This window comes from Rana temporaria, chromosome 9, assembly GCF_905171775.1.
Source record: "Rana temporaria chromosome 9, aRanTem1.1, whole genome shotgun sequence".
NCBI lineage: Eukaryota > Metazoa > Chordata > Amphibia > Anura > Ranidae > Rana > Rana temporaria.
This window is the reverse complement of record NC_053497.1, coordinates 20,682,485-20,705,644: the sequence shown is the minus strand read 5'-3', so window position 1 is coordinate 20,705,644 and position 23,160 is coordinate 20,682,485. Positions and strand designations below refer to the sequence as shown.

Sequence of the window (23,160 nt, the reverse complement as noted above, 5' to 3'; positions counted from 1 at the left end):
AAACCAGTGGCGGTGCGTCCATAAGGGGCGCATGGGCGCCATGCCCTTTCTCCTGGCACCGCTCTATAACCATAGATAGATTCATGCACTGCATGAATCTACCTATTGTCACCGCTGACACCCCCTATTCAGGTGTCCGGACCCTTTTCAGGCGCTGGGCACCTGAATTACAGCGACGGGGGTGTTTTTTGGAAGCACCCGATTAGAGCCAAAGGCTGGGCGCTCGCTGTTTACTCAGCGTTGTGTTAGAAGGAATTCGCTTTGTTAACACTGAACCGCCTCTCAGCCAATCAGGTGCTCGGGTCTGTTACCCTTGACTTAATGCTGAGTTCTTGAGGAACCCCTGCTAAAACCAAATCATTGGAAGTCTATGGGGAAAGTGCCCCTTACATTGGTGATTGGTAGATAGAATTTCTTTTCCTGCAGTGGTGGTAAGAATGCCACCTTAACAGACAGCTAAATATCTAAATAGCTAAATATCATTGATGCTATACAGCTGGCTTTTCCAGGTGGTAATGGCTCCAGAGATGGTAATTATATGAAAGGTCTTCTAGCCACAGGTCAAGGAACTATGCAGGAACCATTAAATGGAAGGTCATCCAGCCACAGGTCAAGGAACTTTGCAGGAAACATTAAATGGAAGGTCTTCCAGACACAGGTCAATTAACTATGCAGGAACCATTAAATGGAAGGTCATCCAGCCACAGGTCAAGGAACTTTGCAGGAACCATTAAATGGAAGGTCATCCAGCCACAGGTCAAGGAACTACGTGGGAACCATTAAATGGAAGGCCTTCCAGACACAGGTCAAGGAACCATGCAGGAACCATTAAAATGGAAGGTCTTCCAGACACAGGTCAAGGAACTTTGCAGGAACCATTACATGGAAGGTCTTCCAGCCACAGGTCAAGGAACTTTGCAGGAACCATTAAATGGAAGGTCTTCCAGACACAGGTCAATTAACTATGCAGGAACCATTAAATGGAAGGTCATCCAGCCACAGGTCAAGGAACTTTGCAGGAACCATTAAATGGAAGGTCATCCAGCCACAGGTCAAGGAACTACGTGGGAACCATTAAATGGAAGGCCTTCCAGACACAGGTCAAGGAACCATGCAGGAACCATTAAAATGGAAGGTCTTCCAGACACAGGTCAAGGAACTTTGCAGGAACCATTAAATGGAAGGTCTTCCAGCCACAGGTCAAGGAACTTTGCAGGAACCATTACATGGAAGGTCTTCCAGCCACAGGTCAAGGAACTTTGCAGGAACCATTAAATGGAAGGTCTTCCAGCCACAGGTCAAGGAACTATGCAGGAACCATTAAATGGAAGGTCTTCCAGACACAGGTCAAGGAACTATGCAGGAACCATTAAATGGAAGGTCAACCAGCCACAGGTCAAGGAAGTATGCAGGGGCAATTAAATATAAGGTCAACACACCACAGTTCAAGAAACTAAGCAGGGGCCAATAAATGGAAGGTCAACCAGCCGCAGGTCAAGAAATCCCTAGGAAACGCTGGAAACCCTTGTTGAGAATGGCTGGTCTAGTCTCCAATATTCCTTGCAGATCTACAATGTGCATTCTCATGAACTTTACAAATAATTTACTTTGCTTGGTTCATCTTGTAGTTAAAAAAAATAAAAACATAATCAACCCTCGAACAAAGAATATCCACTTAAAATCAATGTCGTAGTTTGAAAATCCCGCGTATAAGGAAGCATCTGCTGCTCCACTTGTTCGGCTTTCCGTCACCACGTATAATTCTTACAGGTCCCGTACTTAAAATCAGGTTACTGGGATGCTGCCCCGTCCGGACACCACAGATTCTACACATAGAAGTGCATACGGTTTAAGTGATTTAGCACTTGCCGTGCTTTAGGAATCTCAAAGACAATTTAAAGTTATGGGAACATTCTCTATTGGCTAAAATGCAAGTAAATCAGGGTTAAGGCATCCCTCCTCTGCAGCCTCTGAAGAGTCTGTACTAACTGCCGCAGTGTACAGGACATAGTGGTGGACAAGTGAGCATGCAAAGCTTGGAATCCTTGCATGCGATCTACAAGAAAGGGTTGCACTCCTAGTGCCACTCCGACATCTCTGAAATCTTTGTGTCCGGGTGAGGAACTGTCCAGCTTTAGTGCAAGTAGGGCGACCAGGGAGTCTGGCATCTGAGAGACTGGAAGTTCTGATAAAGAGAAGAATATATATAGGTTATATATTGACCCAGAAAAAGAACATCATTCAACAGCAACACAACATGGAACATCAGATTTATAAGCAGAGGTGACCACCACTTACCTGGTCCACGCCGAGCAGGATGTCATCTTGCTCCGGCGTGTCTTCCGGGTATCGCCGCTCCAGCGCTGTGATTGGCTGGAGCGGCGATGACGTCACTCCCGCGCGTGCGCGCGGGAGATTTAAAATCGGCAGGGTCCTTTCGCCGTGGATTCCCCCCTGCGCATGCGCCGCCCGCATTGCGAGGGGAATATCTCCTAAACCGTGCAGGTTTAGGAGATATTCTCCTTACCTACAGGTAAGCCTTGTTATAGGCTTACCTGTAGGTAAAAGTCAAAATAGTGGGTTTACAACCACTTTAAAGGAATTTAGCATTTTTAACATTTCACCCCTTCATATATCTCTCTCACCCCCCTCTATCTCTTACACCTTCTGTCTCACCCTCTCTCTCTCATCCCCCATCTTTATTTCTCATTGCTCTTCTGTCTCTTACACCCCCCCACTCCCGCCGCTCTGTCTCTCCCCCACCCTTTCTCTCCACCCTCTCTTTCTCCCCCCAGCTTCCCCCTTCTCACCTCCCTCTTATCCCCCTCACTCTCTCACCCCCTCTCTATTTCTCCATCTCTCTCTGCTTCACTCCTATTCTTATCTCTCCACCCCCCCTCCTCTTCTCTCTCACACCCCCTTTTCATCAGTTTCTAATAGGAGTTTCTGGCATATTTTAGGTTCTCAGGAAAAAAAAACGCTCTGTTAGTAGACTTTTTCACGTTTTGTCAGTTGCCACATATGGCAAATAACCTCTCAATCATCGGGCAACTTTACTGTGATATGTAACCAGCAGGAGCAACCTACAGCCCCCAAAAACCACACCCAATGCTTTCATAAAATGCCCTGCTTGCGTCATAAAGATGGCTGCCGCATGGCAGTTACCTTTAAACCAGGAATTGCCCTTCTATGGAAAGAAGCTGGGAACTTCCATGCAGGCTATGCTGCGGTAGATTTAGCTACTGTTCACACCGGGGCAGTTCAGAGTAGGGTGACTACATTTCCAAACTACCATTCAGGGACACCCTCCCTTCCCAAAAACAGTGATTGGACACAAGAGGCGGGATTTATGATTTCCCCAATCAGAAGCGGGGGGCGGGATTGTGCTCCTCCAGGCATTCACGGCCAGGACAAGTACTGTCAGTGAGTAAAGCGGTGATGTGGCGGCCTTTTTTGGGGGCATCAGACTGGCCCGGAGGGTGGCTGTGTCAGTTTCATTCCAGGACACTGTATTGTCCCGGAATGAACGTGCCCGGGACAGACCTGCAAAATGCGGGACTGTCCCGGGTAATCCGGGACACGTGGTCACTCTACTTGGGAGCCACACATCAGTGCAATTTGCACCGCTGATTCCATTGTGACTTCGGACTTCATACAACCAAAGTCTATGCAAGTCGCAATGAAATTGATAAAAAGTAGTGCAGGAACTTTTTTCATAATTGCTACGAACGGTTATATTCCCGGCAATGGGGCGCAATTTGTCATGCGTTTTGAACTGTCGCAGGTTTAAATGCAGCTGAGATGCAATAGGTAGATGGGGCTTTGTGTGGGTGTGGTTTGAGTGGGGACACAGGGGGCCCCATGATCTTCTATTGCCGGGGGGGGCCCCATGAGTGGCAAGTCTGCCCCTGATTTTCACATTTGCCCTGAATGAATGGGAAAGGTGACAGAGTGTCTCTTTAAGTAACCACATGCCTTACAGCAAACACAACTGAGACTTTTTTTTTAAAAAAAAGCATTATTTCATTGAAAACAACAAAACTCTGATACATACCTAGAGTGACAGTGTTCAAGCAGGACACGTCGTCTCCCCTTTTCTATAAAAGAAAATATGTATGGTCATATTTTATTGCAATTACAAAGAATGTATCATCGGTGATTTATGAACTGCAGTCCTAGGGGTATCAACCACAACCAAGCCCACCTTCCTTTCATTAATAAACCAAACTGTATGGAAAACCCAGTCTCACAAAAAGACATCAGCATTGGTATGTGCTATCCTTATACGACACATCCAGGAGTCCGCTGTCCCTTTTCCAGCAAATAAACATTTAAATGGTGCATACTAACAATTACTGTATTTATCGGCGTATAACACGCACCCCAATTTTAAGAGGGAATTTTCTGGAAAAACACATTTTTTTAATAAACAACTTTGAAGCAATCTAAGCTTATTTCCACTCGCCCAATGCGAGTGGAACTTTTGAAGGCTGATGTGCAACTTTAACTAAGATGAAAAAGAGACTTATGCCACGTACACACGATCGGACATTCGGACAAAAAAAAGCGTAGACTTGTTGGCTCAAACTTGTTTTGCATACACACGGTCACACAAATGTTGTCGGAAATTCCGATTGCAAAGAACGCGGTCACGTACAACACTACGACGAGCATGAGAAAAATGAAGTTCAATGATTCCGAGCATGCGTCGAATTGATTCTGAGCATGCGTATGATTTTTGTGCGTCGGAATTGCATACGGACGATCGGAATTTCCGACAACAACTTTTGTTGTTGGAAAAATTGAGAACCAGCTCTCAAACATTTGTTGTCAGAAATTCCGACAGCAAATGTCCGTTGGCGCCTACACACGGTTGGATAAGGAGAAGGATTTAGGCCCGGTTCACACTGGTGCGCTGCCAGACATCGCATGTAATACGCAGCGCACTGCTGTTCACATTACATGCGATGTCTGTGCGGTGCAATATCAGCCATACAGATAGTATGGCCGATATCGCACCGCATTCAGGCCAAACAGGCACAGGACCCTTTTTTCTGTTCGGACCAGAATCGGATCGCATGTGTGTTCACATGGGCCTAAAGGTTTCTGAACATCGGGGGCCAGATTCAGAAACAAGATACGACGGCGTATCTCCTGATACGCCGTCGTATCTCTGAGTGCGGGAGGTCGTATCTATGCGCCTGATTCATAGAATCAGTTACGCATAGATAGCCCTAAGATCCGACAGGTGTAATTGTCTTACACCGTCGTATCTTAGGCTGCATTTTCAGGCTGGCCACTAGGTGGCGCTTCCATATGTTTACGCAAGGAATATGCTAATTAGGTATATACAGCGATTCAGAAACGTACGTTTGGCCTGCACAATTTTTTACGTCGTTTGTGTTAGGCTTTTTTCGGCGTATATGAGGCGTAGCTAATGTTAAGTATGGCCGTCGTTCCCGCGCCGAGGTTTGAAATTTTACATCGTTTGCGTAAGTCGTTTGCGAATAGGGCTGTACGTCATTTACGTTCACGTCAAATCCAATACGTCCTTGCGGCGTACTTTAGAGCAATGCACACTGGGATATTTTACGGACGGCGCATGCGCCGTTCAAAAAAAACTTCAAAAACGCGGGGTCAAGTAAAATTTAAATAAAACACGCCCCCAACATCCCCATTTGAATTAGGCGGGCTTACGCCGCCACACATACGTTACGTCGCCATAACTAAAGGCGCAAGTTCTTTCTGAATACAGAACTTGCGCCCAAAGTTACAGTGGCGTAACGTATCTGAGATACGTTACGCCGGGCGGATAGATACACCATTGTATCTGAATCCAGCCCCGGGACTTAAAGCGAGACTTAGGCCCGTTTCACACTGGTGTGATGCGGGAACACTGCGGGTTCCCGCATTGCACCCGGCACACACAGCAGTTCACACTGCCATATGCGAACTCCTGGGGAGTGTCATTATATGTTAACGACACCCCCATCTCACCTCGCATATTGCACTGCGAACTGACAGTTCGGTCATGAATCAGATCGCATATGTGTGAACACTTGTTCCGAACAGAAAAGGGGTCCTGTTAAGTATGGCCAACGTTCCTGCGTCGAAATTTGAAAATTTTGCGTCGTTTGCGTAAGTCGTCCGTGAATGGGGCTGGACGTCATTTACGTTCACGTCGAAACCAATGACGTCCCTGTGGCGTATTTTGGAGCAATGCACACTGGGAAATTCCACGGACGGCGCATGCGCCGTTCCGCAAAAACGTCAATCACGTCGGGTCACAGTAGTTTTACATAAAACACGCCCCCCTAATCCAAATTTGAATTAGGCGGGCTTACGCCGGCCGATTTACGCTACGCCGCCGCAACTTACGGGCAAGTGCTTTGAAAATACAGCACTTGCCCGTCTAAGTTGCGGCGGCGTAACCTAAATCGGATACGTTACGCCGCCGCAGAGATACGCCGCTGGACGTGAATCTGGGCCTAATTGCGGCGAGGACCAGAGACAACCGCTGAGGGACCCCAGAAGACATGGATCGGGGCCACTCTGTGCAAAACGAACTGCGCAGTGGAGGTAAGTATGAAAAGTATGACATTGTTTTCCTTTAGTAACGCTTTAAGAACACCAGTTGTCACTATACATTCATTGACAATATACTCATCACACAAATGCATAACACACAGGTTCCTCCTGGAACTCAGAAGCGTTCTTGTACCTGGCAAGGCATGTTTCCACAGCAGCGTGACCTTGGCTCTTCTGCAGATTTCATACACGGATCGTCATGCGTACTGCACGAGCAGCTGTGGAGTTTTGTCACCGCATGAGACCTCTGGTTGCCTCCTAAGTGATCTTGGCCTCCGTGGTGGGGAAATCCCTCTTCGGAGGAAAAGTTCTGTAAATCCAGCTCTGTACATTCCACGGGTGCGTGAGACCAGTGCTGGCGCTCCGATGCACAGGAATGAGCGGCTTTGCCGGGCTCTACGGCTCCTTGGCTGTATTCGGCGGAAGGCCCGCCTCCCGAGAAACAGTCGCTGCAGCCCGAGTTGCGGATCAAAGGTTGAGTTTCGGAGACGCTCCAACTGTACTTGGGTTTGTCGAGGGGAGGAGGGAGGGCACACAGCTCTACCGATGGTGGAAGTAACGCGCTGGACGTCATGCAGGGGCCGGAGGAGACGAGGTCTGAAATCACATGGACTTCTTCCACTGGACCTGCTATCAAATCAGAGACAATATCATTAAAATAATTTAAAGATGAACTCTGGGCAATCACCAATATACAGATGACATGCATTGATAGGAGTTGCGTTTCCTGACAAAAAAATTGAATTCCTGAGATTTACACAACTCCGCCATGAGGATGACGCCACATAAAGATAAGAAATATGGTGGTGTTCTCTCTTCACCCCTATCAGGCTGATTGGACAGTGAAGGAGTAGAAGAAGCGTGATAAGCTCCTCTCTCAGATTAGCACATTCCCGATTGACAAATTGGAACACACAACACCTGATTGGCTCCCACTTTGATCCCGCCTTCTCCCAATCTCAATGCTGTTGTACTGGGGATGGCAAGAAGCTGAGACTAAGTATTAATGCAGAGCTGCTTTTTGGGACTTTTACATATGCCTGGCTAACTACGTAGATCATCCTTATTCAAACTTTTCCTCCCATAGGAACCCTTAAAATACATTTTCAGGTCCCACGGAACCTCTGCCAAACTTCATTGGGGGTCAGTGGAAGAATGTCCCTTTACATTGATGGTCAGTGGGAAGAATGTTCCTTACATTGGTGGTCAGTGGGAAGAATGTCCCTTTACATTGATGGTCAGTGGGAAGAATGTTCCTTACATTGGTGATCAGTGGGAAGAATGTCCCTTTACATTGATGATCAGTGGGAAGAATGATCCTTACATTGGTGATCAGTGGGAAGAATTCTCCTTACATTGGTGATCAGTGGGAAGAATGTTCCTTACATTGGTGATCAGTGGGAAGAATGTTCCTTACATTGGTGATCAGTGGGAAGAATGTTCCTTACATTGGTGATCAGTGGGAAGAATGTCCCTTACATTGGTGATCAGTGGGAAGAATGCTCCTTACATTGGTGATCAGTGGGAAGAATGTCCCTTACATTGGTGATCAGTGAGAAGAATGTTCCTTACATTGGTGATCAGTGGGAAGAATGTTCCTTACATTGGTGATCAGTGGGAAGAATGTTCCTTACATTGGTCATCAGTGGGAAGAATGCTCCTTACATTGGTGATCAGTGGGAAGAATGTTCCTTACATTGGTGATCAGTGAGAAGAATGTTCCTTACATTGGTGGTCAGTGGGAAGAATGTTCCTTACATTGGTGATCAGTGGGAAGAATGTCCCTTACATTGGTGGTCAGTGGGAAGAATGCTCCTTACATTGGTGATCAGTGGGAAGAATGTTCCTTACATTGGTGATCAGTGGGAAGAATGCTCCTTACATTGGTGATCAGTGGGAAGAATGTTCCTTACATTGGTGATCAGTGGGAATAATGCTCCTTACATTGGTGATCAGTGGGAAGAATGTTCCTTACATTGGTGATCAGTGGGAAGAATGCTCCTTACATTGGTGATCAGTGGGAAGAATGTTCCTTACATTGGTGGTCTGTGGAAAGAATGCCCCTTACATTGGTCGCCAGTGGGAAGCATGCTCTTTACATTTGGGGTCAGTGGCTAAAATGCTCCCTGCAGTGGCAATTGGTGGGAAGAGCATCCCTTACATTGGTGGACAGTGGGAAGAATGCTGATTACAGGCACATGATCTAACAGTGCATAGTGCCTGATAAAATTATTTATTGCTGCATCTCTCAAGCCCCGTACACACGGGCCAGAATCTCGTCAGGAAAAAGATTCTTGGCAAGATTTTCTTGCTGGCCGAGTGTACACACACCCAATTCAAAAGAACCTCCGTTCTTTTGAATGTCACGAACGAGGTGACGTCATCGAGTAGGACGAGTATGCGCTCGTCTCATTCGATGCCGTTGCCGCCATCTTGCTTCACCCTACCTATTCCTTGGAAGCTACCGCGAATGCGTCAAAGTCATTTCGAGCATGCGCGGGTTTACACGGCGACAGGCAAGTATTTTGGTTTCTTAGCAGGAAAACACTGCCGAGAATCACAACGAGAAAATAGAGAGCAGGTTCTCTATTTTTCTCGTCGAGATTCTGGGCAGTTTTCTTGACGGGAAACCTCAAAGCCTCGTACACACGCTCGGTATACTCGGCAAGAAAGCTCTGCCAGCAGTTTTCTTGCTGGTTCTTGCCAAGAAAACCGTGCGCGTGTACAAGGCTTCACACTGCAGCTCTCTAAAAATCCAAGATAGCAGCTGTGAAAACTCAGATTGGACATTTTGAAGGTAAACCCAAATGTTAAAGTGTATTTGAAAACATAAACCTCCTTTTTGCCTTTCAAAGATAGTTGAAGTGCTTATTTTTTTCTATTGGTTGGTCAGCCCTGGACAGTGGTGTTTGTGGGCACCATCATCTCATGTAATGCCTTTAGACAGATTACACAAAAGTGTCAGCTTACCTGCCACTTGTCCAGAGGTGTCTGTGGATCCAAAGCAGAATGCAGGGATTGGCTGCTCCTCACAGGGGGAGCTTATAGAACCCGGCTGTCTGGTTAATCTTCTTTGCTGGCCTGCAATAGCGTGAGATCTTTGGAAAACTGGAGAAAAACATTCACAAATCAGTCTCATATGTATTATGTCTCTGCCTGATGTTTTTTTTTCCTTTTTGGGGAGACAAATTTGTTAATACGGTAGTTAATAGTTATGGTTAAACGTTTGTAGACACCTGACCATATGTTGGACATTGCACCTCAAAACCATGGTCATTATTATGAAGTTGGCCCTTTTATGATAATAGCATCCTCCACTCTTTTGGGAAGACTTTCTACAAGAGTGTGTTTTGTGGGATTTTGGACCCATTCAGCCAGAAGAACAAATAATTGGTCTGCACAGAGACACCGACTACTCCTGTTGCATGAATGTGAACAAGCGAGTGAAAGATGGCTTCAGCTCCTGCTCTACAATGTAGAGACCTCATCCAAACGCATTTCACCTTTTTCAGGGCTTAATCTTAGAGGCCTCTATGATTAAGCCCAGAAAAAGGCAAAACACATCTGAGGAGTTCTCTACAAGTGGAGAACAGGAGTTGAAGCCATCTTTTACTCTGTTCACATTCTTGCAACAGGGAGTCAATGTCTATTTGCAGATGGCCACCGTTTTGTTGTCTTCTAGTGCCTGACAAGCTGTCTATCTTGTACCAGTATATTCACATGATTTGATTTGACTGATACAGGTTAGGGGGGCTTTTAAATGGTACTATTTTCTTTGTTGTGGACCAGGCACTAATGTTGTACAAGAAGCCCTGGGTTACAATTCATCCCAAAGGTATTCAGTAGGGCTGAGGTCAAGGCACGGTGAAAGTCACTCTAGTTCAGGGGTGTCAAACTCAATTTCATTGTGGGCCGCATCAGCGTTATGATTGTCCTCAAGTCAAAAGGGCCGGTTGTATCTGTAAGATTGGATGTCCAGCGGATCCCCTCCCCTTTATATTAGATATCAAGAGCCACCCCACCATCAGAAGTTGAGTCCCCCACTCTCCCTTACATCACAGTGCACCCCCTTTCCTTATTCTGCTGCTGGGAAGAAGCTGGATGCATTGCTAGAAAGTTAGGGTGTGGAGGAGGACCAGAGGAGGGCTAAAGGAGAGCTGCAGGAGAGGTGCGAGGGCCACGTGAAATGGCCTGGAGGGCCGGATTCGGCCCGCGGGCCTTGTGTTTGACATCTGTGCTCTAGTTCCTCCAAACCAAACTGGTAAATCTATGTCTTTATATAGCTGGATTTCTACACAGGGGCACGGCCATACTGGAAGAGAAAAACGCTTTGACCAAAATGTATGCTGTAGTATTAACAGTTTCCTCCATTAGAAACATCTGACCTCAATCATTTGGAGGGTGGAGTTCAACATACTTTTGACCATGGATTAGGAGTGATGATCAGGTGTTGAGAAGGTTTTGGCCATATAGAGTACATTTGTGCTTAACTGCCCTCACAGCAATCTTATAGAGACCAGGGGCAGACTGACCATTGGGGCTCTCGGGCACTGCCCAAGGTCCCCATGCCACTAGGGGGCCCCATCAGGGTTGCCAGGCTCAATAAAATCAGGGACAGTATGTAAAACTCTGTGGTTTTTTTTACATTTGTCCGAAACCGACATGCTTTTGATGTGAAAATCCTGAGATTTTAGCTGCCCTGCCTCTGAACTGCCTCCTGGCGTGGTGGCCATCTGTAAGCCCGGGGGCCCTATAATCTTTTATTGCCCGGGGGCCCATGAGTTGTCAGTCCACCCCTGATAGAGACTATACATTTGTTTTATTAACAGATGTTTGTCTTAAGCCTCATCTACACGACCGGTTTTCCAGGCAGGAAAACTGCCAGGAGAGCATTTGGACGGGAATCCAGTGTGTATGCTCCCTAGAAGTTTTCCCATCAGGAAAACAGCCAAGAATCCCAACGGGAAAATAGAGAACTTGGCTCTCTATTTTCCCGTCGGGATTCCCGGCAGAGTGTTTCCTGCTGAGAAAACCGTCCGTCTGTATGCTTACCTGTCCCAGGTAAACCCGCGCATGCTTGATAAGAGTTTGATGCATGCGCGGTAGCATACAAGTTTAGTGTGGGGTGCAGCAGGATGGCGGCGACGGCATCGAATGTGACGAGCGCCGGCTCGTCGTAGTCGATGACGTCACCGCGTTCTTGCCATTCAAAAGAACGGTCGTTCTTTTGAATGGCCGTCTGTATGCACGGCTTTGCGACACAAGCTTGCCAGGAATCCAGTCAGGAAAACCAACGTTTTTTTCCTGACGGGATTCCAGGCCTTGTGTACAGGGCCTGACACAACTGTTTGCCTTACTCCAACCACTTTTCCACAATAGATATGAATAGTTTCATGAAATCTATTGCCACTGGGCTGGATTCAAGAAGCAATTGCGCCTGTGTAACCATAGTTACACAGGCGCAATTGCTTACTTGCCCCGGCGTAACGAATGCTCCTGATTCAGGAACCTCGTTACGCCGACTGCAGCCTAAGATATGCGCGACATAAGGCTCTTATGCCCGCATATCTTAGGCTGCATTCTTGCGTTGGCCGCTAGGTGGCGTTCCCGTTGTGCTCAGCGTATAGTATGCAAATTGCATACTAACGCCGATTCACAACGTTGCGCGAGCCCTGCGTACGCATTTTACGTCGTTTCCGTACAGCGTCTTTCGCGTAAGGCTGCCCCTGCTATTAGCAGGGGCAGCCAATGTTACGTATACCCGTCGTTCCCGCGTCGCGAAATTTAAAATTTACGTAGTTTGCGTAAGTGATTCGTGAATGGCGCTGGACGCCATTCACGTTCATTTTGAAGCAAATGACGTCCTTGCGACGTCATTTGCCGCAATGCACGTCGGGAAAGTTTCCCGACGGAGCATGCGCTCTACGATCGGCGCGGGAACGCGCCTAATTTAAATGATTCCCGCCCCCTACGGGATCATTTAAATTGTGCGCGCTTACGCCGGGCATTTTGCCGGCGCGCCCGCGCAATTAACGGAGCTACTGCTCCGTGAATCAAGTGCAGCGCAGTAATTTTGCGGGGCGCAGGGCAAAAACGTTGCCCTGCGCCTCCGTAAAAAATGCGCAATTGTACTTGAATCTAGCCCACAGAGTATAACAAATCGCTCAATTTGAAATTCATGTGTTAGTATATTGTTGTAACTTACCTCGTTGACATTGACTCTTGAAGAAACGCCCACAGCAAATGACCGAAAAAGTCACCAAGGTAACCAAAATTAATGCCAGGGCCACCATTATAATCGCCACTAAAATGATGGGGTCCCGAGAAGGAGGTGGTGCGTCTGTACTGGATGGTTGACCAAACCCTAGACTCGAATGACCTAGAAAATCATTATTCACAGTCAAGTCAACACATACACATTCATGTTTCTACCATTCTATTCTAATTAGTTAGCCAACCTACAGTGAGCTATTGTGAGTGCCGTGTGAGATGTGCATGGGAAGCATTCCAGCTCCTGAAGTCCTCCAATACGAGTCTTGCTATAGAACCTATGGAGACAATAGAGACAACACCATGAATGCCTGCACCCAACTCTGTGTTAAAAATCATATTTTCAAGTTTTTAACCACTTAACCCCCGGACCATATTGCTGGTCAAAGACCAGAGCACTTTTTGCGATTCGGCACTGCGTCGCTTTAACTGACAATTGCCCGGTCGTGCGACGTGGCTCCCAAACAAAATTGGCGTCCTTTTTTCCCCACAAATAGAGCTTTCTTTTGGTGGTATTTGATCACCTCTGCAGTTTTTAGTTTTTGCGCTATAAACAAAAATAGAGCGATAATTTTGAAAAAAAAATGAATATTTTTTACTTTTTGCTATAATAAATATCCCCCAAAAATATATATAAAAAAATTTTTTTTTTTCCTCAGTTTAGGCCGATACGTATTCTTCTACACATTTTTCGTAAAAAAAAATTGCAATAAGCTTTTTTTGATTGGTTTGCGCAAAAGATATAGCGTTTACAAAATAGGGGGTATTTTATGGCATTTTTATTAATATTATTTTTTTACTAGTAATGGCGGCGATCAGCGATTTTTTTTCGGTACTGCGACATTATGGCGGACACATCGGACACTTTTGTAAACAAACAAAATTGGCGTACTTTTTTCCCACAAATAGAGCTTTCTTTTGGTGGTATTTGATCACCTCTGCAGTTTTTAGTTTTTGCGCTATAAACAAAAATAGAGCGACAATTTTGAAAAAAATGAATATTTTTTACTTTTTGCTATAATAAATATCCCCCAAAAATATATAAAAAAAAAAAAAATTCCTCAGTTTAGGCCGATACGTATTCTTCTACATATTTTTCGCAAAAAAAAATCGCAATAAGCGTTTAATGATTGGTTTGCGCAAAAGTTATAGCGTTTAAAAAATAGGAGGTATTTTTATGGCATTTTTATTAATATTTTTTTTTACTAGTAAATGGCAGCGATCAGCGATTTTTTTTCGGTACTGCGACATTATGGCGGACACATAGGACACTTTTGACACATTTTTGGGACCATTGGCATTTTTATAGCGATCAGTGCTATAAAAATGCATTGGATTACTATAAAAATGCCACTGGCAGGGAAGGGGTTAACACTAGGGGGCGGGGAAGGGGTTAAGAATGTTCCTTGGGTGTGTTCTAACTGTAGGGGGGTGGCCTCACTAGGGGAAATCACTGATCTTCTGTTCATACATTGTATGAACAGAGGATCAGCATTTCCCCACGAAACATATGTCGGCGGCTTAGTCTGACATTTCCGTTCCCCAGCTGATCCCGCTCACAGTCTCTGCAGCTACGACTTGGACATCTGACCACACGGCGACCTGTGCGATTCAGACCCAGTCTCTTACGCCGTCGGATCGTAACTGCATATTTACGCTGGCCGCTAGGGGCGTGTACGCTGATTTACGCGTCGAAATATATAAATCAGCTTGAAACGCGAATTAACGAACGTACGCCCGGCCGGCGCAGTACAGTTATGCCGTTTACGTTAGGCTTTTCCCGACGTAAAGTTACCCCTGCTATATGGTGGAGTAAGTGCGGCATACCAATGTTAAGTATGCCCGTCGTTCCCGCGACGAGATTTGAAAATTTTGCGTCGTTTGCGTAACTCGTCCGTGAGTGGGGCTGGACGTAATTTACGTTCACGTCAAAACCAATATGTCCTTGCGGCGTATTAGGAGCAATGCACACTGGGAGATTTCCACAGACGGCGCATGCGCCATTCGTGAAAAACGTCAATCACGTCGGGTCACACAACATTTACATAAAACACACCCCCTGTTCCAAATTTAAATTAGGCGGGCTTGCGCCGGCCGATTTACGCTACGCCGCCGCAACTTACGGAGCAAGTGCTTTGAGAATACTGCACTTGCCCGTCTAAGTTGCGGCGGCGTAACGTAAATCGGATACGTTACGCCGCCGCAGAGATACGCCGCTGGACGAGAATCTGGCCCATAGTGTATAATTAGCACACTCACCCTGGTAGACAGTCACCGCACACTGAGTTTGTAGTAGAAGTGCAGTTAGCCTTCAGCACCCGGTTGATAACTACACATGGCAGACATCTAAGGCAACGCTGGTGACTGCGATCCTCTTTATACCTCCCAGGTTTACACGCCACGCACCGAATGTCTCTTGCACTGTCACAGTCCTGTAAACATATTTAACATTGTAGTAACATTTTATTAGGGGCAAAACAAATTAAAATAGCAATCATAAGCCTGTTATATTTATGGGAGCTACCAATGGTACAAGATCTCAGGATATCATTCTATAGTCTAGAGAAGGGGTCTCCAAACTTTATAACCAAAGGGCCACTTTACTATTCTTCAAGCTTTAGGGGGGGGTCAAACTGTGGCCAGTGGAAGAAAATGTCCTGGCATCATTGGGATTAAACAATGCCCCATCATTGGTATCAGGGGGAGGAATAGTGTCCCATCATTGGTATCAGGGGGAGGAATAGTGTCCCATCATTGGTATCAGTGGGAGGAATAGTGCCCCATCATTGGTATCAGTGGGAGGAATAGTGACCCATCATTGATATCAGTGGGAGGTATGGTGCTCCTTCATTGGTATCAGTAGGAAGTACGGTGCCTCATCATTGTTATCAGTGGAAGGAATAGCGCCCCATCATTGGTGTTATATTCTCTAAATTGTGAGGTATAAAAAATGGTGTCAGTAGGTGGAATAGTGCCCATATATTGGTATCAATGGGAGGTACGGTGCTCCTTCATTGGTATCAGTAGTAGAAATAGTGCCCCATCATTGGTATCAGTGGGAGGAATAGTGCCCCATCAGTGGAAGGAATAGTGCCCCATCATTGGGAGGAATAGTGCCCATTCATTGGGAGGAATAGTGCCCCATTCATTGGTATCAATGAGAGAAAACGTACCCCATTGTATGGTATCAGTGGGAGGTAAGGTGCCTCATCATTGTAATCAGTGGAAAGAATAGTGCCCATCATTGGTATCAGTGGGAGGAGAAGTACCCCTACATTGGTATAAGTGGGAGAAATAGTGGCCCATCATTGGTATCAGTGGGAGAAACAGTGCCCCATCATTGGTATCAGTGGAATAAATAGTGCCCCATCATTGGTATCAGTGGGATAAATAGTTCCCCATCATTGGTATCCATGGGAGGAAAAGTTCCCCTATATTGGTATCAGTGTAAGGAATACTGCCCCATCATTGGTATCCATGGGAGGAAAAGTACCCCTATATTGGTATAAGTGGGATAAATAGTGGCCCATCATCGGTATCAGTGGGATAAATAGTTCCCCATCATTGTTATCCATGGGAGGAAATGTACCCCTATATTGGTATCAGTGTAAGGAATACTGCCCCATCACTGGTGTCATTGAGAGGAATAGTGAGTGCCTCATCATTGGGAGGAATAGTGCCCTATTCATTGGTATCAGTGAGAGGTACGTTGCTCCTTAATTGGTATCAGTGGGAGGAAAAGTACAACATCATTGGTATCAGTGTAAGGAATAGTGCCCCATCATCAGTGTCATTGAAAGGAATAGTGAGTGCCCCATAAGTGGGAGGAATAGTGCCACATTCATTGGTATCAATGAGAGAAATAATGCTCCATCATTGGTGTCAGTGGGAGAAATAGTGCCCCATCAATGGTATCAGTGGGAGGACTAGTACCCCATCGTTGGCATCAATGGTAGGAATAGTGCCCCATCATTGGTATCAGTTGGAGAAATAGTGCCCCGCTGTTGCTGACGGTGGGAGGAATAGTACCCCAAGGACTAGGTAAAAGCAAGCAAAGGGCTGAATCTGGTCCCTGGGCCACAGTTTGGAGACCACTGGTCTAGATCCACAAACAGATTCAAACAAACTGTTTTAATCAACTGTTGGTGAACTTTTGAAAAACTCTTTACAATAAAGTGACCAGATTTTTTTAAATGAAATCCGGGGACATATGTTTTTATTTTTTTACTAGTAATGTCAAGTCTGAAGCCTCGTACACACGACCGAGGAACTCGACGGGCGGAACACATCGTTTTGCTCGTCGAATTCCTTGTTAGGCTGTCGAGGATCTCGGCGAGCCAAATTTCTCCATTCCCGTCGAGGAAAAAGAAGACATGCTCTCTTTTTGGCTCGACGGGATCCTCGGCAGTTTCCTCGTCGAAAAGTGTACACACGACCGGTTTCCTCGGCAAAAAAAAAACCAGCAAGTTTCTTGCTGGTTTTTGCCGAGAAACTCGGTCGTGTGTACGAGGCCTGAAGCCTCGTACACACGCGCGTTTTTCTCGGCAAGAAAACTGCTGGCAGAGCTTTCTTGCCGAGTAAACCGAGCGTGTGTACGAGGCTTTGAGTTTTCTCCTCAAGAAAACTGCCCAGAATCTCGATGAGAAAAAAAAAGAACCTGCTCTCCATTTTCTCGTTGTGAGATTCTCGGCGGTGTTTTCCTGCCGAGAAACCCGAGCGTGTGTATACTAACCTCTCCATTGAAACCCGCGCATGCTCGAACTGACTTCGATGCATGCGTGGTAGCTTCCAAGGCATAGGTAGGGTGAAGCAAGATGGCGGCAACGGCACTGAATGTGACGAGCGCATGCTCGTCGTAGTTGATGACGTCACCGCGTTCATGCCATTAAAAAGAACGGCGGTTCTTTTGAATGGTGTGTCTGTACACTCGGCCGGCAAGAGAATCTTGCCAAGAATCTTGTTTTTTTTCATCAGCACCCCCCCCCCCCCCCGTTTCTCTGCACCAGGGGGGCCCTGCCTAAAGCTGTGTAAAGGGCCCCAAAATGTGTGATGGCTGCCCTGTGTACGCCCAGTAATGCCAGCTCTGGAGTACATGGGAGAAACAGCTGTAAACGGGTGTTAGGATCAAAGACAGCCGTCCAAAACTGTGCCACCCTAGGGCAGGTCCAAAACATGTGAAAATATGTACCCTTATGCCCCGTACACACGCTTGGAAATTACGTCAGCAAAAGTCGGAGGTGAGCTTTTGAACGGAAATTCTGACCGTGTGTAGGCTCCATCGGACTTTTGCTGTCGGACTTTCAGCCAACAAAAGACTGAGAGCTGGTTCTCAAAAATCCGATCATCTGTAGCAATTCCGACGCGCGAAATTCTGACGTATGCTCGGAAACAATTCGACGCATGCTCGGAAGCATTGAACTTAAAGTGGAAGTAAACCCCCCTATCGTTTTTAGCCAAGGAAGCTGCCATCTTTGCCTCTGTTTAATCTACAACTGCCATGATGCTGCACATGTGATCAGTTATGACACCAGCCATTGGATGGTTTGACAGATTGGTTGAGAGCACAACCAATGGGAGTGTTACATTACCGGCACATGCTGAAAATGAAACCGTTTTATGGATGGGTTTACTTCCACTTTAATTTTCTCGGCTTGTCGTAGTGTTTTACGTCACCGTGTTCTTGGCGGTCGAAAGTTCAGACAACTTTTGTGTGACCGTGTGTATGCAAGCCAAGCTTGAGCGGAAAATCCCATCGTGTGTACGTGGCATTAGCTGTAATGCCGCGTACACGCGATCATTTTTCGGCATGAAAAAACTTAGTTTTTAAAAAATGTCATTTAAAACGATGGTGTGTGGGCTTCACATCATTTTTCGGGTTCTGAAAAAAAAAAAAAAAAATCAAACATGTTGCATTTTTTAACGACGTTTTAAACGATGTCGTTTTTCGGGTTGGAAAAAATGATTGTGTGTGGGCTTTAACGACGTGAAAAACCCGCACATGCTCAGAAGCAAGTTATGAGATGGGAGCGCTCGTTCTGGTAAAACTACCGTTGGAAATGGAATAAGCACATCACGCTGTAACAGACAGAAAAGCGCAAATCGTCTTTTACTAACACGGAATCAGCTAAAGCAGCCCAAAGGGAGGCGTCATCCGCATGGAACTTCCCCTTTAGGCTCCATGCACACTGAAGCTAATAAAACAAAAAAAAAACGCTAGTAGCTTTGCAGGGAGCCTTTCAAAGTTTATTAGTGTTTTTGCTATAGCTTTAATCAGCGTTTTTCAGTGTAGCTTTTTTTTTTTTTTTTTACTTTTTCCAATGGATTAAAAAACGCAAAAAAACGCTGGCACCGGCGTTTTTTCAAACATGTTTTTTTTTGGAAATAAACTGTTTCATTCACTGGTTGAGGAAATAGTTCCAGAAAAGGAGAGGGGAAAGTTGGGAGGGAGAGGGGAAAGATGGGAGGGAGAGGGGAAAGATGGGAGGGAGAGGGGAAAGATGGGAGGGAGAGGGGAAAGATGGGAGGGAGAGGGGAAAGATGGGAGGGAGAGGGCAAAGATGGGAGGGAGAGGGCAAAGATGGGAGGGAGAGGGCAAAGATGGGAGGGAGAGGGCAAAGATGGGAGGGAGAGGGGAAAGATGGGAGGGAGAGAGGAAAGTTGGGAGGGAGAGGGGAACGTTGGGAGGGAGAGGGAAAAGATGGGAAGGAGAGGGGAAAGTTGGGAGGGAGAGGGGAACGTTGGGAGGGAGAGGGAAAAGATGGGAAGGAGAGGGGAAAGTTGGGAGGGAGAGGGGAAAGATGGGAGGGAGAGAGGAAAGTTGGGAGGGAGAGGGGAACGTTGGGAGGGAGAGGGAAAAGATGGGAAGGAGAGGGGAAAGTTGGGAGGGAGAGGGGAAAGTTGGAAGGGAGAGGGGAAAGTTGGGAGGGAGAGGGAAAAGATGGGAGGGAGAGGGGAAAGATGGGAGGGGGAGGGGAAAGTTGGGAGGGAGAGGTGAAAGATGGGAGGGAGAGGGGAAAGATGGGAGGGAGAGGGGAAAGTTGGGAGGGAGAGGGGAAAGATGGGAGGGAGAGGGGAAAGATTGGAGGGAGAGGGGAAAAATGGGAGGGAGAGGGGAAAGATGGGAGGGAGAGGGGAAAGATGGGAGGGAGAGGGGAAAGTTGGGAGGGAGAGGGAAAAGATGGGAAGGAGAGGGGAAAGTTGGGAGGGAGAGGGGAAAGTTGGGAGGGAGAGGGAAAAGATGGGAGGGAGAGGGGAAAGATGGGAGGGAGAGGGGAAAGTTGGGAGGGAGAGGTGAAAGATGGGAGGGAGAGGGGAAAGATGGGAGGGAGAGGTGAAAGATGGGAGGGAGAGGGGAAAGTTGGGAGGGAGAGGGGAAAGATGGGAGGGAGAGGGGAAAGATTGGAGGGAGAGGGGAAAGATGGGAGGGAGAGGGGAAAGATGGGAGGGAGAGGGGAAAGATGGGAGGGAGAGGGGAAAGTTGGGAGGGAGAGGGGAAAGATGGGAGGGAGAGGGGAAAGATTGGAGGGAGAGGGGAAAGATGGGAGGGAGAGGGGAAAGATGGGAGGGAGAGGGGAAAGATGGGAGGGAGAGGGGAAAGTTGGGAGGGAGAGGGGAACGTTGGGAGGGAGAGGGAAAAGATGGGAAGGAGAGGGGAAAGTTGGGAGGGAGAGGGGAAAGTTGGGAGGGAGAGGGGAAAGATGGGAGGGAGAGGGGGCCAGACACATGGTCAGAAGGGGCGGTGCCCGTGTGCCCCTAATGAATGTGCCACCACTGCAGAGGGGGCGGGGCTGGGGCGGAGACGCGGCTCCACATGTAAATGGACACACAGAGCTGCGGCTCGGGAGTGCTCTTGCTTGGGAGCCCCCACAGCAATCTGCTTGTTGTGGGGGCACCTGGAAGGAGGAAGGAGCGCTGGCATGGGACCCAAGAGAAGGAGGATCTTGCATGCAAAACCCTTGCACAGAGCAGCTAAGTATAACATGTTTGTCATAATAAACAAACAAAAAACAAGGCTTTTATAAAACAAGTCGATAAAGATGTGATGGACTGGTCAGGTGTCCACAATTTTTGGCTATATAGTGTATATATAATACAAATTCCATTCTGGTAATCTCACCTCAGAAAGCTCCTCGCCCGGCCCACACTGAGTACACTGGGCGCAGTTCCCTCGCTCATCTTCATATTCGCCTAGTTGACAGTCGGCAATGACTTCACATACCAGGACTAACTGTAACAACATAAGAAATTATTCTTCAAAATGCATCTAAGACAACATCAGAAAACACAGGAGTCTACTATCAATACTGTCACAAAGCCTTACCGTCAATATGAAAAGGATACACATCAGGTATGTGCGTGCCATCATCGTAGATGATCAGCGATCACTTTAAAAATAGACTGGCAACTGGCAAACGGCGCGCCGCGGGTCTCCAGTTTTCCAATCCTGTAATAAAGAAGGTTATTGTGGAGTCAGCCTGTCTGTACGCTGATATGAAGATGGTAACATGTAGGTTTGCATGTAATTGTTCACCTATTTTATTTAAAAGGTTGACCCAAAACTAAAGCAGACGGTAACCCAACCATTGAAATCTGATAGAAGCTTTAACTGCTTCAGCTGCGGAAGGTTTTACCCCTTCATGACCAGGCCATTTTTTTCTATCATTTTGGATAAAGTAATGGAGGGTTATAACCCCCGTAAAGGTTTATTTTTGCCATCTGTGTCCCATTGGGGAGATTTCCCTTGACTTCCTGTGTCATATACCATGGTTCCATAATCCTATGGCAATGGTTATTAACCCTGTCCTCAGGGCCCAGTAACAGGCCAGGTTTTATGTATTACCTTGGGGAGATGCAGACTAGAATACTGCAATCACTGAGCAGCAAATTATATCACCTGTGATGTATTTCAGTTATCTTGCAAACCTGGCCTATTAGTGGGCCTTGAGGACAGGGTTGATGACCACTGCCATAGACAAAACAGGAAGTGAGAGGAAATCCTTGCAAATAAAGGGAATCCTGTGATGCCCCCCAGGTCACCAGAACAAGTGTTCCCATTGGAAAGTTTCCCCTCTATTACTTTTTGATAATGATAATTATAAACGGGACAAATAAAGAGATCTCCCTAACATTTAGTTCTACTTTTAAAAAAATCCCCATTTTGCATAGAGTAAGGGACGGTTATAATCCCTGGGCCAGATTCTCAAAAGAGTTACGCCGGTGTATCTACAGACGCGTCGTCGTCGTTTACGCCATTTCCGTAAGCGTAAGGTTACCCCTGCTATATGAGGGTAACCTTACGCCAGTCCGCCGTATGCCATGTTAAGTATGGCGTCGGGACCGCGTTGTCTTTTTCCGTCGGTTACGTCGTTCTACTAAGTCGTTCTTGAATACGACTTTACGTCAATGACGCTCACGTCGGCGTCATTGACGTTTTCCGTCGTGAGCTGGAGCATGCGCACTGGGCTATTTTTCAGCCCGGTGCATGCGCAGTTCAATCGGCGCGGGGGCGCGCTTAATTTGAATACAAGCCGCCCCCTTTGAATTACGCGGCCATACGCCGGGCCATTTACACTACGCCGCCGCAAATTACGGAGCAAGTGCTTGGAGAATACGGCACTTGCTCCAGTAAGTTGCGGTGGCGTGGTGTAAATGGCTTACACTACGCCAACGCGGGATCTTGGAGAATCTGGCCCATTGTCTTTATTTTTTGACTTTTATGTCCCTTTGGAGAGATTGCCCTTCACTTCCTGTCTGATAGCCAAAAGAGGAAGTGAGGTCAAATCCCCGGTGTGTCCTAATTGGAGGATTTCCCCTCTATTCCAGTTGTGGTGACAACCCAAAATTTGGGATTTCCTTTCACTTTTATGGTAATGGTAAACAGGATAAATAAAAAAGGCATGTCCCCCTAATAGGGACATACCTGACAGGGGTTCTAATCCTCTCCACTTGACCCCCAACAAATTTTTAAATAACTTGCCTTTATTTATACTTTAATGTTATTTCAAAAGTAATTTTCAAAATGTTTCTGTTAAAATCATTTTAATGGTAATAAAAGAGGAGAAAAACTACAGCCGCGTCCACACAGGGGCTAAAACATAAAAATCAGTCGGGGAATTCATGATCAGACACAGGAATTGATAAGCATTCAGAACCTAGTAGTGAGCCCTTTAAGCGGGCTATAGACAAGTCAAAAACCGAACGTTCTCTCAATCGAAAATGGCGCCTATGATTGTGCCCTCATCTGTTTGTTTTTTCTATAAAAAAAGAAATAAAAACCAGCATGTTGAATCGAGAGGGGAAAGA

General features: G+C 46.6%; 1 protein-coding gene across 1 annotated transcript; it reads right to left on the bottom strand.

Moving 5' to 3' along the window:
• Positions 1–289: 289 nt before the first annotated feature.
• EDA2R (ectodysplasin A2 receptor) lies at positions 290–21,328 on the bottom strand. The gene is made up of 9 exons (XM_040322906.1): positions 21,179–21,328; positions 20,975–21,085; positions 15,118–15,290; positions 13,051–13,136; positions 12,794–12,967; positions 9,559–9,696; positions 6,722–7,218; positions 4,055–4,097; positions 290–2,185 (listed from the first exon to the last, which is right to left on the bottom strand). The coding sequence occupies exons 1-9, from the start codon at positions 21,221–21,223 to the stop codon at positions 1,917–1,919; spliced, it is 1,536 nt and encodes a 511-aa protein (XP_040178840.1). The 5' UTR covers positions 21,224–21,328; the 3' UTR covers positions 290–1,916.
• Between the last annotated feature and the right edge of the window lie 1,832 nt (positions 21,329–23,160).

Excerpts from the sequence above, each read along its gene's own strand:
- EDA2R (XM_040322906.1), bottom strand. The coding sequence starts at position 21,223 with ATGATGGCACGCACATACCTGATGTGTATCCTTTTCATATTGACG. Across the intron at positions 9,697-12,793 it reads CAAGAGTCAATGTCAACGAG|TTTTCCAAAGATCTCACGCT; the intron begins GTAAGTTACAAC and ends GTTTTTCTCCAG. Across the intron at positions 4,098-6,721 it reads GTGGAAACATGCCTTGCCAG|AAAAGGGGAGACGACGTGTC; the intron begins GTACAAGAACGC and ends TTTCTTTTATAG.